Source organism: Lepidochelys kempii, chromosome 2 (assembly GCF_965140265.1).
Source record: "Lepidochelys kempii isolate rLepKem1 chromosome 2, rLepKem1.hap2, whole genome shotgun sequence".
NCBI classification, from domain to species: domain Eukaryota; kingdom Metazoa; phylum Chordata; order Testudines; family Cheloniidae; genus Lepidochelys; species Lepidochelys kempii.
This window is the reverse complement of record NC_133257.1, coordinates 119,794,151-119,808,527: the sequence shown is the minus strand read 5'-3', so window position 1 is coordinate 119,808,527 and position 14,377 is coordinate 119,794,151. Positions and strand designations below refer to the sequence as shown.

Below are 14,377 nucleotides of genomic sequence, written 5' to 3'. Positions count from 1 at the left end.
TGACTTGGCTTCTTCAAGGCATGTGGTATAACACATGTCCTGAGACTGACTCATGGGGGGGGGGGGTTACTGTGGAAGTGTTAGATGCCTAGGAGATTGCGAAACATAAAGAACGCCATTTATTTTCCTCCAGCAGCTTCACTAGATACCCACGCAGTCAACAAGTCTGGCATCTTGATCTTTCTACCCCTCTGCGTGATGGATGGTTTTAAAGAGGGTGCCCAGAATACTCCTTGAACATCTAGGTAGCTGTAAGGACTCTGGCTGCCTGAAGCATTTCCGTCTTCTCATGCAAAACCGAGAAAGACACACACAACAAGGAAACGACAACCGAGAAATATACATATACGCCCTGATTACTAGTCATGTGGACAGCAGGTTTATAAAGGCGCGTGAGGGATCAGGAGTAGAATTGTCTAGCTCTCCCACTTTGCTAGTCTACAGCAAATGTATTTTGCAGGGAGAGGAAGGAAGACAGACCTACTTAGTACCAGCTGAAACCAAATCATCGTGCATGCATGGCAGCTGCAGATTGCTAACCAGGAAACGCGCCCCCAAGGGGAATTTCAGCCATCGTCTCCTTCCCTTTCCAAAAAGCCAAAATCGAAGTTAGGCAGAAAAACCTCATTTGACCTTAGCTGGCCATAAACGCCTATAGCAACGGCTCGTTACCCCTCATTGTATAAGGATGTTTACTGCAAAACAAAGCAGGGAGGGGGAGGAGACGATGTGGGGAGGCGGTGGATTGATCTTTACAGCAGCTTTTCGATCCTGGGGAGCCCCGCACACCCCGACGCACACGCACACAAAGAATAACAAGAAGAAGCAGCAGCATTACCTTGTTCATCCCATTCCCCATGGCTCTAAGCGGACTGAACTTTAGTACTGCGGGAGAACTCTTGGCTGCAGGCTAAGCTTGCTTGCACGCTGCAGGTCAACGCGCATGGGAAAGTGTTTGCCCTGTGATGAGAGTGTGTATGGGGCGAGGGGGTTACTGTCAATTCTTAGCTGCAGCGCGCAGGATCATCTCTGCCCCCAGCGTGGCCAGGCTTTTCTCCTAGATGCCTTGTGATCAGAGGAGGTTTTCCGCTTGGCTACCCCTGGACCTCGCTGCACGGGAGAACAGCTGAACTAGTCACCAGGGCGTCATTGCCAGGAACCACCTCTCGGCTCTCGCCCTTCTGTTTGCAGGGCTCGCCACCCCCACGTGTGATTAGAGCCCGAACGCCTAGCAAGCGTCCTCCCCCCCCGCAGGCTGCCCTGGGGCTTGTAGTTCCGCCGCGGCCGGCTCCCCCGCCGAGACCCGCCTGAGAAAACTACACGTCCCGCCGTGCAAAGCGACCCCGGCCCTCCCCCGCCAGCAGCACACGCGGAGAGAGGCGAGGGTGAGTCCGGCCCACCCTCATTCCTGGAAGGGTGAGTAAGCGGCGGCGGCGGCGGCTGCTGCGGGTGTGTGGGATGAAGCGGGAGGTTGTTTAGTTTCCTAGCAGTCAGGGCCAAAATAACACAAGTTGCCACACTGAAATAATCAAACCTATTTCTTGCCGTTTATGCAAATCAGGCTTGGTTTTAAAAAAGAAAAATAGGAAAAAAAAAACAAAAAAAACCCACCTTCTGTTCAGGGCCTTGCGCCAGGAAGCCGCTGCTGGGCTTTAGCCTGATCTGTACAGCGGTTTCCAAGGGTCTCTGTAAAACCCCTGGCACCCCAGCTTTTTTCCAGGATCAGTCTGTGTTCCCAGTAGGGCTGTAGTGTAGACGCTACTGCGATGGAAGGGGTGGTTCTGTTGTGGTCGTAAATCCACCTCTCTGAGAGGTGGTGGCTAGGTTGAGGGAAGCTTGGGGCTGCTTAGGTGCCGCACAGGGTGTGAAATGGTTCACCTGAGCCATGCTGTGAGGTCGACCTATTTTTGTAGTGTAGACTAGGCCTTAGGACCTGTCTACATTGCAAAGTTCAGTTGACTGAAGTTACGTCAGAAGCCACTTTAATTACATCCACCGTGCACACCCACACAACGTTCCTCGTGTCGGCGGAGCGTGTCCACAGTGGTGCTCTTGCATCGACAGAGCATTGCATCGTGGGTAGCTAGCCTCCTGTGGAACTCGCCACCCTCTGCCGCTGGGAGCTCTGGGAACAGATCGCAGCGCATCCTGGGGGTGCGCTCTCCATCCCAAGATGCAGTTCTTTCCCTCCCATCATTCCATGGGCTTCCAACTTCATTTTGCACCTTTTTTGAATAGCCCCTGTAAACCCGCCATCTCTGCCCCCGCCATCTCTGCCTGAAAGCCTGGATCCTGAACTGCTGACAACAAGCTCCCTAGTTGTTTGATATGCTCACAATTAAATGGGAGATGAGAATTAAATGGAGGCAACGGCAGGTACAGCCAAGGTCTCAGAGTTTGATCCTGCTCCTGTTGAAGTCAAAACCAGAAGTTCCATTGACTTCAGTGGTAACAGAATTAAGCCCTTAATTTGATAAACTGGCAGTTATTTGGAAAGTTTAAGAATCACTGCTTTAATATAGTCATGACAAGGCCATAGCTGTCTAAATGCCCTACAGTGTCATTCCTTATGTCGTTTTCTGATGACAGCAGTTCTGTTGAAGGAGAAGAACATAAATTGGTCCGTGTGCAGTAGTTAGTGCCTTCCTCCTCCCCTCCCTTGTGCCTAACCAATGGAAAATAGGAACAGTCTTTAATATTTCATTGGCAATGCTCCCCCAAATGTATTTTATTACAGTATTTTTGTGAAATGTAGGCTAAAAAGAAATTAATTGCAGTTTGCCATAATATTACTTCTGCTAGAATTCTGCACCATTGCGCAATGGAGAATTTGCACAGAATTAATGTTCCTCACAGAATTTTATATTTTCACACAGAATTTGTGATTTCCACCAAAATGTTTTTTTTTCTGGTTTTGCAAATCAAATGTATTAGTTATGTGTACACATAATGTCTTTGCACACACATGAGCACTACTGCTGTGTGAGCAGCAAGTCTCAACGTAAAAACCTTATGTATTCCCTGCCATCCTGAACCCATCCCCCTCCGCTCCAGCCCGAGGGCATTCATACCACCTCCAGAGATGAATGGGTGTTGGCTGGCAAACCATGTACACGACCCAACCCACACACACAGAGTTTACCCTGGGTCTCCTTTCCCCATGCTAACCACTGGCTATCCTACAATTAAACTACCACAACTCACCAACCCCCCCACCCATTACAGTGGCATGACCCAAAAAACTTACAATACACATAGAAGCTTGAACTAGGACAACACATGACAGACACAAAACAGTCCTTAAGGCTGCTATCCTCCTTTTAGGCCAGGTCGTTACAATACTTTTGTATAACATACTTTTGTATAATGATTTTGTTTAAATGAAACATTTAGTTTCACTGAACCAGAAGATAGTTGTCAACAAAGATACATCAAGTTCGGTATTAATATGCCTACTAAGGAATCTATTTGTCAAAAAACATTTCCTGAATCTTTTTCGTTGTCTATATTGTTACAGACATACTTGCTGACAGGTATTTTGAAATAAATTACCAAAATAATTGAAACTGGCATGATTTTATTGTGCTATTTTGACAAACAAAATATGTAGAATTTTGCAGAATTTTAAAATATGTGCAGAATTTTTAATTTTTTTAGTGCAGAATTTCCCCAGGAGTATAATATAGAAATGTAGAACTGGAAAGGACCTCGGTAGGTCATCTATTCCAGCTCTCTGCATTCTGTACCATCCCTGACACTTGTTTGTCTAACCAGTTCTTAAAAACCTCCAATGATGGAGATTCCAGAACTCCCTAGGTAATTTGTTCCAGTGCTTAATTACCAATACAGTTAGAAAGTTATTCCTAATGTCTAACCTAAATCTCTCTTGCTGCAGTTTAAGCCCATTACTTCTTGTCCTGTCCTCGGTGAATAAGGAAAACAATTTATCACCCTCCCTTTTATAACAACCTTTTACATACTTGAAGACTTATGTCCGTCCTCTGTCTTCTCTTCTCCAGACTAAACAAACCCAGTTTTTTCCATTTTTCTTCATAGGACGTGTTTTCTAGACCTTTAAACAATTTTGTTGCTCTCCTTTGGACTTTCTCCAGTTTGTTCACATCTTTCCTGAAGTGAGGTGCCCAGAACTGGCCATCCACACAGTATTCCAGTTGAAGCCTTATCAGTGCTGAGTAGAGAGGATGAATTACTTCTTGTGTCTTGCTTACAACACTCCTGCTAATGCTGTTCAATTTTTTTTTTTACAACAGTATTACATTGTTGACAAATATTTAGTTTGTGATCCACTATTGCCGCAGATCCTTTTCCTACGCAGTCATTTCCCATTTTTTATTTGTGTAATTGGTTATTCCGTCTTAAATCTAGTACTTTACATTTGTCCTTATTGAATTTCATCCTATTTATTTCAGACCATTTCTTCTGTTTATCAAGATCATTTTTGTCAAGATCATAATCCCCTCCCAGCTTGGTATCACCCACAAACTTTATAAGTGTACTCTCTATGCCATTATCTCTTGCACTACCAGGTTATTCTTAGTGCTTATTTTCTTATTTTGTTGTTGTATAATAAACTATTTTATATTGCACACATGTCCAGATCCTCAGCAGATACGATCAGTTAAAGTGAATGGAGCATACACTGATTTACACCTGCTGAGGATGTGATCCATCATGTTAAATATATGCATTGTTTTCAAGCCTTTAAAGCCAAAATAAATGATAGAAATATAGGGCTAGTAGGGACCTCAAGAGGCCATCTAGTCCATCCCCCACGGCTAACGCAGGATTAATTACATCTACATCCTCCCCAACAGGGGTTTGTCTAACCTATTCTTAAAATCCTGCGTTGAGAGGAATTCCACAGTCTCCTTAAATAACCTGTTCCGGTGCTTAACTATTCTTATAGTTAGACAGTTTTTCCTAATATCTAACCTGAATCTCCCTTTCAGCAAACCAAGCCAATTACTTCTTGTCCTACCCCCAGTGGACACAGAGAACAATTAATTACTGTCCTCTTTATGACAACCTTGTACATAACTGTCTTCAACTATGTCCCTCCTCTGCCTTCTTTTCTCTAAACTAAACAAACCCAGTACTTTCAACCTTTCCTCATAGGTCATGTTTTCTAAACTTTGGATCATTTTTGTTGCTCTCCTCTGGATTCTCCAATTTGTACACATCTTTATTATGTAGCATCCAGAATTGGACACAGTTCTCCCCCTGAGGTGTCACCAGTATGGAGTAGATAGGAACAATTATCTCTCATGTCTGACATACAACACTCTTGTTAATACATCTCAGAAAAACATTTGTCTTTTTTTGCAGCAGTATCATATCGTATTCAGTCTGTGATTGACTACAACCTTGACTGGCAAGAGCAATCTATAACCAAGGTGATCACATTGAATAAACGCACACTCTAGCTGGGTATGAAAGCACTTGCTGGATCTGATAGCTTTCAGCATTCCTGAGAAGTGGCATTATTTTAGCATAGCATATAACCACAAAAATCCTATTTTTTTGTATTGCCAGGTAACATGTGAAGCATATGCAGAGCAATAGCCACTTTTTGACATTGCATACGTGAGTTCAGTGATGCTAAGTTCCCTGATTGCTGCATCTGTCTTTGAGGCAATTGTCTGGGTAAAAATCAGAGCCAAACTGATGGCGAAACTGACCATTTTTTTAAAAATCTAGTCGTCTGCTTTAACTGCAGGTTAAGTTTGACGCCCTTAAAAGAAAAATAAATGAATAACCCATGCCTGTTATCTTCTGATCCCTTGGTAAATACAACGGGCTGCTGTGTTTACACTATACAACAGGCAGAAAGCAACGTCATCCTTCCTTTATCTGGCAGAAACTGATTCAGAGTGGGGCTGGCTTCCAATGAAAGGGATTCATGACTAATTTTGCAGGGCTGGCAAGGAAGAAGATTTAAAAAAAAAAATCAAAAAGTTTCCAATGGAACAGTTTTCAACTGGAAAATGCTGATTCTATGACATCGAAAAGTTTTGTGGGAAATAAATTGAGCTTAAAACCAAATTAATAAACAACAAGGGGTTAGGTAGTGATTGGATTGGGGGAGTGGTCAGTAAAGGAGAGAGAGCTGGATGCAGGGCAGTCTCACCGAATTCTGGGATTCCTGCTGGATAACTGTAATATATATAGTTACATAAAACTACTCTAGCCCATACTACATTACTAATGCACTGCAGAAGACATAGCACTTTGAATATGAGTGATAAGCATTATCGTTTATTATAATGATGGTTTCCACTGAGCTGAATTCAGACACAATTTTATTAATTCAAGGCCTTAAGGGCAAATTTTGCTCTCATTTATGCTCGTGTGAATCTAGAGCAACTCCACTAAAGTCAACTGAGTTGCTCTTATTCAAATCCCCATGTAACTGATGAGAGCAAATTCTGACCTTTAAATTTTATAGCGAACCGACTTAGGGCTGCACCTGCTGGCCAGAATAGCTGCATCACAGTCCTTCCCTAATCGCACCCCTGATCTGCCCCTCCAATCCTCTCCACCAGTAGGTGGCCTGGAGGACATTCCAAGATGTATGGGGTGAATCCACAACTGAGGACATAAGGCAGAAATGGCACAAAGGAGCCTTACAAGAGGTCAAGGCCCTGGCCAAAAAAGTAATGGACAATTCAGACAGAAGGAGCAAACCTAGCAGTCTATCAAAACGCTGTCGGAGGAATGTAAATGTAAAAAAATAGCTCAGACTTGTAACGCTTTTTGGAGAAATGTACAAGATAATCTAGATGTAGGTTAGCTGCCATAGCAACCATTGATCAAATAACTGCATTTTCATATCTGTAAAGCTATCATAGATTCATAGATTCATAGATATTTAGGTCAGAAGGGACCATTATGATCATCTAGTCTGACCTCCTGCACAATGCAGGCCACAGAATTTCACCCACCACTCCTAAAAAAGACCTCACACCTATATCTGTGCTATTGAAGTCCTCAAATTGTAGTTTGAAGACCTCAAGGAGCAGAGAATCCTCCAGCAAGTGACATTCATTCAGCAACCTCTGTTTACATGTACCTAAAGCAATTAAAAAATCTAGCTGAAAACTCAACAGGAATGGCTGATGGGTTACAGCTGCTTGGTTTATTTGACTGTTACGAATTTCTTGGTTAAAATATGTGGAAAAAGAGTACTTAAAAGGCCTTAACAATTCTGATTTTACTCCATTTTTGAAAGGCCGTTTTGGGGAGGTGGGACAAGTGGAAAGAACATGTTAAAAATAGATCATTGCTATAACTTTTAGAGCAGTGAACTCTAACCAATGACTCGTACTGCCTTGACTTTACCATATCCACTTACCTGATCTGTCTTCCACCTTCACTTTTGCTGCATATGTAAGAAAGTAAATGGTCTGGTCAACAATTCGGTTTATCTTTCATAATTAGATAGCAAAGTGTTACAAAAATAGTAACACATTTTCCATCAATTAAGAATCTTCTTCAAATATAATAAAATACTGGATTCTGGAACTGTACGTTTTCCAAAACATTAAACATTTTCAATGGAGACAAGAACATTAAAAAGCATATTGCATATATGATTAGTTACTATAAATAACCCGTTGTTGAGTGGGAGTGAAATACCAAAATTTACTCCTGCTCATAAGCTAAAAATTTATTTGTTTCTGTTGCTGTTCATTGTATACAAGGACTCTAGAGGAAAAATATTGTTTTAATAGGGCATTTTCTGCTCTCAGTTTACACCTGTGCAATCTCACTAAAGGTAATCTTCACAACTCTCCTGTGCAGCAGGTAAGTAAATAGCAATATGTGGAAGAGAGATCCCTAAGAGGCGACAAGAACTTTTTGGAGTGGGCAGAGCTCAATTTCTTGAAATTACCATTTAAAAAATTACTTTGAAGCTTGGTGAGGAGCAGGGGTCTCATCAACACAGAACCATCAGGAACATGAGCTGACGTTTATTGAATCCAGTAGGAGTCTTTGAATCAGGCTTTAAAAGAAGCTGTGATTATGCCCATGAGGTTAGCCTAGCACATTGTTTTCAGCAGACATGCACCATAGATGTTTTTCTGGAAGACACTGCAAACTGCTGGGTAGCAAGACACAGGAGACAGTCTCCTCACCCGTTCCTTTCAATTTCTTGGCTTTCTTTACCTCACTGCATGTGAAAATACTTTGCATGGTGGGCTCTGAAGAGGAGAGCGCTCTAAAAAGATCCGATCATTCTGCTTTCATACTGTAAATATATCTGGTTGTCCTTTTCTCCATCACTGCTTATTTGTTTAGATTTTAGAAATGTTGATGCAATCTACAAGGTTTGTACGACTAAGGGAAAGTTACAGTCAGTCAGATGTGGTCTGCTTCCATTCAGTATAGCCAAATGGTGAACTGAGAAATGGCTAACATAAGTTAGACCAGCATGAACGTCCTCCTCCATTCTTGGAAACTTGACTGAAACTAAACGCCTTGGAATGTCTTGACTGAATTTGTGTTTTGATAGTCCAGATGAGCTGTGTGGTGCACCAGAGAAGACACAGCATAGCATTGCTCTTAAAATGCCACTAAGCCTTTCTCTGAGACAAATGTGCAAACTCTTGGGTCAGATTCCCAGCTGGTATGAATCATCAGTGTAGCTCCACTGAAGTCAACAGAGCTACATGGATTTACACTAGCTGAGGATCTGGCCCTCTTATGTTTAGCAAGTTTTGTGTGATTTCAGTAGGAACAGGATGGGGCCCACGAAGAACAATTGTAGCAAAAGAATCACTTGACCTTAGCTTTCTGTAAATAAAGAAAGCAGACGTGAGGAAATTTCACAATATCCTTTTCTCTTCTTCTTATTTCACCTGCTTTGATGGTTACTTTATTTGTCACTGGCAGAAAATGAAACTCATCTTATTCTCTTTTAATATCTGAATAGCACCATAATACATACAGATGGATTTATATTTAGGAGTGGTGCCAGCACTGAGTAATTTTACTATTTAATATAGTTGATAATATCTGACCAAATATTCTAGAATAAGTCACTATAGAAATGAAGGTAGGTTTCCTGTGTGGCTTGCAATATCATGCTAAAGTACAAAAGAAACCTGACTTGGTTTCAGTTATGAAATAATAGATACTGAGCCATTTTCAAAAGTTTCTTTGTATTTTCTTCATTGTTTAAACAGGTGTGCTTCTCAGACTTCGAAAAACAAAAGCTCAGCTAAAAGCAAGTTGGCGTTAGGAAGCAAAACCAGAGCTGAGCGATAGTGCTTCAAAATTGAGAGACAAGAGTGGGTTTAAACAAGAACTGAAAAGTTGCATCAGTGCTTTTAAAGTGTCATCTCTTATATTTTAAAAAAATGTACTAAATGTTCGACCGTATTCTACAGTTATGTTCCAAAACACTACAGCTTATAGTAGTGTTACTGCAATGTTTTGGATTACAACTGTAGAATATTACAGTCCTTTATTTTTAATACAAGGGATGTTACATTTTCATGCCAGTCGGATGCCCTGTAGATTAGGAGTCAATGTTCAAGGTCATAAATGTTCAAAGCTTATTTTTTCAGAACATTTGCTTTGTGTATGCGGAAGACGGGCAACAGTCTTTTAAAAAACACTCTTGCCTTCCCACTGCCAGTTTACCAGAAATAGAAAAACCCATATATAGTGAGCACAATTTCAAGTTATATACAGGGTATTCCACTCCAGTGACAGCTACGAGAAGACAGATTTTCAAAAGAACTCAGCTCCTATTTAGGTACCAAAGTAAGTGTCAAGATTTTAAACAGAGAGCTTTAAAAGTACCAGTTCACAAAACCACTGTCTACTGACCTACTTCAGTCTGAGCAATATGACAGGTCATCTCTCTGAAGCAGGATGAGACCTGACAGCAATACAAATAGCTGTCTCTGAACCAAATTCTGTCTGTAGGTGCATGCGCTCTCTTCCAGTGAAGTCAAAGTTTGGACTCTGACAGTTTGGGAAATTTGTCTGGGTAAAACTTAGGAATTCTGGTTCATTTTAAGAAATTGCTATATCATGGAATACCTCAGTGTACATTGAATCAGCCATTTACTAACAGGGGTCTTGTCTTCAATGTTAAAAAAAGGTGCATTTTTTAACACAGGGTAACTAATAATATGCATGAGCTATCCTACGGTAATGACACAGTGAAGACCAGACACCACGGTAAGGTAAAGAGCCCTATACCTCTTCCAGGGGTTAACCTCAGTACATTTACCTCACGGTAAAACTAATATGCCTGGTCTTCCTGAGAAAAACTGAAAATTTTCCAGGAAAACGGTTTTTGTTTGGTTTTATCCAAATTTTCCCTGGGAGGAGAGGGAGAAACCATTTTCCAGTCAACTCTACTCACCAATGCTTTCCTTTCAAACACCATGGTTAAATTCAGGAGGGTTAGGCCTTGAGAATTAATTCCAGGTACATCTCACTTGCACCCCCTTGACCCAAAAGCAATATCTTTTCATACATTAACACCTACTCCATTCGTGTGTTCCCCTAGGGCAGTGTTAGACTTTAGAGATTAGATAAGATTCAGCATTTAAAGTGCAGCTCTATTCTGAAAAATGATTCAATACCAATGGCAGTGAGATATCATGTTTGCTATCTCACAGTGGTTTGCATAATAAATGTGTTCAGCTTCCAAATATGATGTTTTTATAACTGCCAGTGATATAAACTCAGCCAGGCGTTTAAGAGTCAAGATAGAATCTTTCCTTCTTGCACATCCTCATCTGTAATAGAGGGTCTGCAAACCAAATTATGTCCTCAGCTGATGCCTTTAGCCTTCCCTGGGCACCTTGATGTGGTGGGAAGGCTTTTGTGTTCCAAGGATTCCGAGAGGTGTACCAGTGGGAGCTTTAACTCTGGGTAGGGCTGCATAAGCCAGACAGGTCAAAGGGTAGGGTCCAGACAAAAAACAGGCCACTGGGCCTCCAGGTTGAGGGAGGGCAATAGGCCAACAAACTATCCTTGTTAAAAACAAAAAAAATTAAATGCTAGAAACAGATCAAGGTAGCCATTCCAGGAAACAGCATGGTAAACAGGGGTGTTTGTGCCCTAAAGTGATGTCTGACAGCACAAGAAGGATTCAGGTTCAGTCTGATGCCTATATAGTCTCATTGTCTTCAATGAGTTTGAGCATGTAAAATGGACAGGAATTTAGCCAACAGCTCTGCTGCTGATGCACCAGATGGAATGGAGTCCAGTTCATTTTCCCTTAGCTGTACGTGGCTCCAGAGGACTCACGGGAGTAAAAACCAAGAAAAAACTTACTTTGGGCACCAAAGTGAGCAGCCAACTCTAACTGCATGCAGGGACTGCTTCTATAGAGTCAGAAGGTGCCGATCTTCCATAGTGGCTTTTCAGAGTAGAACCACACTTTAATCAGCTTGTGGTTCTCCTTAGGCATGCATACGACTCTCTTCTCAGGGTGGATTGAAGCATCAGGTGCTGACCTACCATGGCATTAATTTGATGGTTGGGAAAAGAGAAAATTGTTACTTCAAATAAAAACACAAATGGAGACAGACATATGGGTGTCAGCAAAGTCAACAGAATCAGACTTCTGCAAAATGATGGCCAACCAGATCTCTCCCTAGGTCAAAGTGCTCATATTGTAACCATTATTAGTAGTTTAATGAATATTTCAGGTGTTATTCAGCAATAAACTTGTTACATACTGTTGTTTTGTTTCAATCGTTTGCGGCTTTTCAAATTTTCGTTTAATGATGTGGTGGCTTTTCGCCTGGTAAAGGCTGAGTGCTGCTACTCTGTTGTATAGGAGTCATTGCAGGAGTGGTATGTGTGTAAAAAAAAGTTGAGCTGGTCTGGCACCTACACCAAAAATACATTTCTAGACTGTAAAATGTAACCCCAATCTTAGATTATATTAATTTTAGACATTTTCCCATCTCAGCTAATATTCTGAGCAGTGTCATTAATCATCTATGAGTGGGATTTTCAAAACCACACTGTATTGGCCTAATTCGGCCTGTATTACAGTCACTTGTCATTTTACCATTAGCTTCAATAGGAGAAGTTGTTGAAAGTCAATGCTGAGCACATCTGAAAATTCTGCCCTGTATTTTTTAAACCTGAGACCATCCACAAAACCGAATGTTGAGGAGAGCCTCTATCAAAATATACTCAGGGCTAAATTAGAAATGTCTAAATTTCACTCTTAAAAACAATCCTAATTTCTAATTGTGGTTCTGTACTTTACCAGCAAGTTTCTGTCATCCTGCTGTGGATCTGATCCCCAACATTTCACATGTTCAGAGTCAGGAATCCAGGTAAGAGAAAGGGGCAGTTTAGCCATAGGAATAGGTGACATCTATGAGAGAAGTAGCTATTTACATAAACAAAACCTAAATAGGGCTAATTCATTTCCCCCATTTCTAGAACGCACAGGTGCTGCTTTTTCAAAGTCTCAACATTTTCTATGCCAAATTTCAGGGCCTGCACAAACTTCTCCTGTACTTGTTGGCTGACTGACACTACTGACCATATTCTTCTTGAAATCTTGTCCTTCCTCAGCTTTTGACACCCCACTTTCACCTAGTTCTCTAATCATTCCTGCAGAGATTTTGTTTGGGGGATCATCATGCTTTCTCACATTTGTTGGGGTCCCACCAAGCTTCACCCTTGACCTTTCTTTAATCTTTCTATATATTATCACTAAGGCTAAGATTTAGTCATGGGTATTTTTGGTAAAAGTCATGGACAGGTCACAGGCAATAAACAAAAATTCACGGCCCCTGACCTGTCCATGATTATTGCTATAAATACCCATAATGACTAAATCTCTGCTCCCAGAGCCTGCTGCTTTGGGGGCCCCCTGCTCCAGCGGTGGGGGCTGACCACCCAGCAGCCACTGCTCCAAGGCCCCTAGGGACCACTCTCCTGTTGGCCTCCAGGGCCACCAATGCTCAGGTGCTCCCCAGGGCCAGCTGCCCAGGGCCACCCAAGCAGCAGCCAGTGCGGCTGGCCTCAGGGTCACTCCAGCAATGGCCAGTGTGGCTGGCAGGCAGCCCTGGGGTCAGCCACACCAGCCACTGCAGCTGTGGAAGTCAGAGGTCACAGAAAGTCAGAATCTGTGACCTCCGTGACAGAATCACAACCTTACTTATAACTGGGTGATTTTGTTTGAAAACAGTTTCAGATATCATGTCTACATTGACCACTCACAGATCTGACTCTAGTCTGGATCTTTCTCTTTCCATCCAAACTAAAATTGTGACCAGTCTTTCTGGTTGTCCAGCCAACAACTTAAGGTCAACACAACTAAAACTAAGCTCTTTATCTTTCTCCCTCCTGTCTTCCCCACTATCTCATGTACCATGGATGTCACCATTATCTTCCACTGAGACTCATAATCTAAGTGTCATCTTTCACTTATTCATCTCTCTAGACTTACATTTCCAAACCATGTCTAATTCTTACACAACATTTCTAAGACCCATTCTTCCTTTCCTCTCAGTCTATAGAGCTAAAACTCTCATCCAAGTTTGAGATCCAGAGATACAAGGTTTTCATTTGGGACCATCTCTGCTACTTATGCATCTTCACTCTCTCTGATCTTTTGGAAGACCCTTGATACTCTATACCAGTGGTTCTCAAACTTTTGTACTGGTGACCTCTTTCACCCAGAGCCTCTGAGTGTGCCCCCCCCCTTATAAATTAAAAACACTTTTTATATATTTAGCACCATTATAAATGCTGGAGGCGAAGCGGGGCTCAGGGTGGAGGCTGACAGCTCGTGACCCTACCCCCCATGTAAGAACCTCATGACCCCCTGAGGGGTCCTGACCCCCAGTTTGAAAACCCCTGTTCTATATTATCATTAATTCTCTACTTTCCATTGTAAAAAGGTATATTATCTACTACATATTCTTTTACATCCTCCTAAAACAACTGACACTTCAAGTTAGTTGAAAATATTAAATTTAAAAAATATCTTTAATCTAGGTAGGCTACAAATGAAGATGGCTCCCTTGATCTTAGTACCTTTTCTATCAATCTGTATTTTTGTATATTTCTTTTCTTTTTTAAATGAGAGAAGGATGCTCTTGTGGTTAAGCCACTGGATCTGGGATTCAGGAGATCTGAGTTCAATTCACACCTTTGTCACAGACTCTGTGCCCTGGGAGAAGTCATGTAATCTCTCTGGGCCTCGGTTTCCCATCTATAAAATGGGAATAATACTACTTCCTTTCCTCCTCACTTTGTCTGTCTGTGTAGATTGTAAAATCTTTGGAGCTGGGAGTGGCTTTTAGTATGTGTTTGTAAAGAACAATGGGGCCTCAGTCTTGGTTGGCGCCTCTAAGCATCA

At 41.8% G+C, this 14,377-nt stretch overlaps 2 protein-coding genes across 5 annotated transcripts in view; one reads left to right on the top strand and one right to left on the bottom strand.

Moving 5' to 3' along the window:
- DUSP22 (dual specificity phosphatase 22) overlaps positions 1–1,225 on the bottom strand; it is a 57,892-nt gene extending 56,667 nt beyond the window's left edge. The window contains exon 1 of one of the 4 annotated variants that reach the window (XM_073332180.1): positions 839–1,225. In XM_073332180.1, the coding sequence (XP_073188281.1) occupies positions 839–859 (21 nt within the window). In that variant the 5' untranslated portion in view covers positions 860–1,225. The remainder of the gene's footprint in view (positions 1–838) is intronic. The other 3 variants (XM_073332183.1, XM_073332181.1, XM_073332184.1) reach the window with 3 other exon arrangements.
- Positions 1,226–1,341: 116 nt separating this feature from the next.
- The window catches only part of NQO2 (N-ribosyldihydronicotinamide:quinone dehydrogenase 2), a 74,175-nt gene continuing 61,139 nt past the window's right edge, over positions 1,342–14,377 (top strand). Inside the window, exon 1 of the mRNA XM_073332179.1 lies at positions 1,342–1,416. The gene's annotated coding sequence lies outside the window, so the exon portion shown is untranslated. The remainder of the gene's footprint in view (positions 1,417–14,377) is intronic.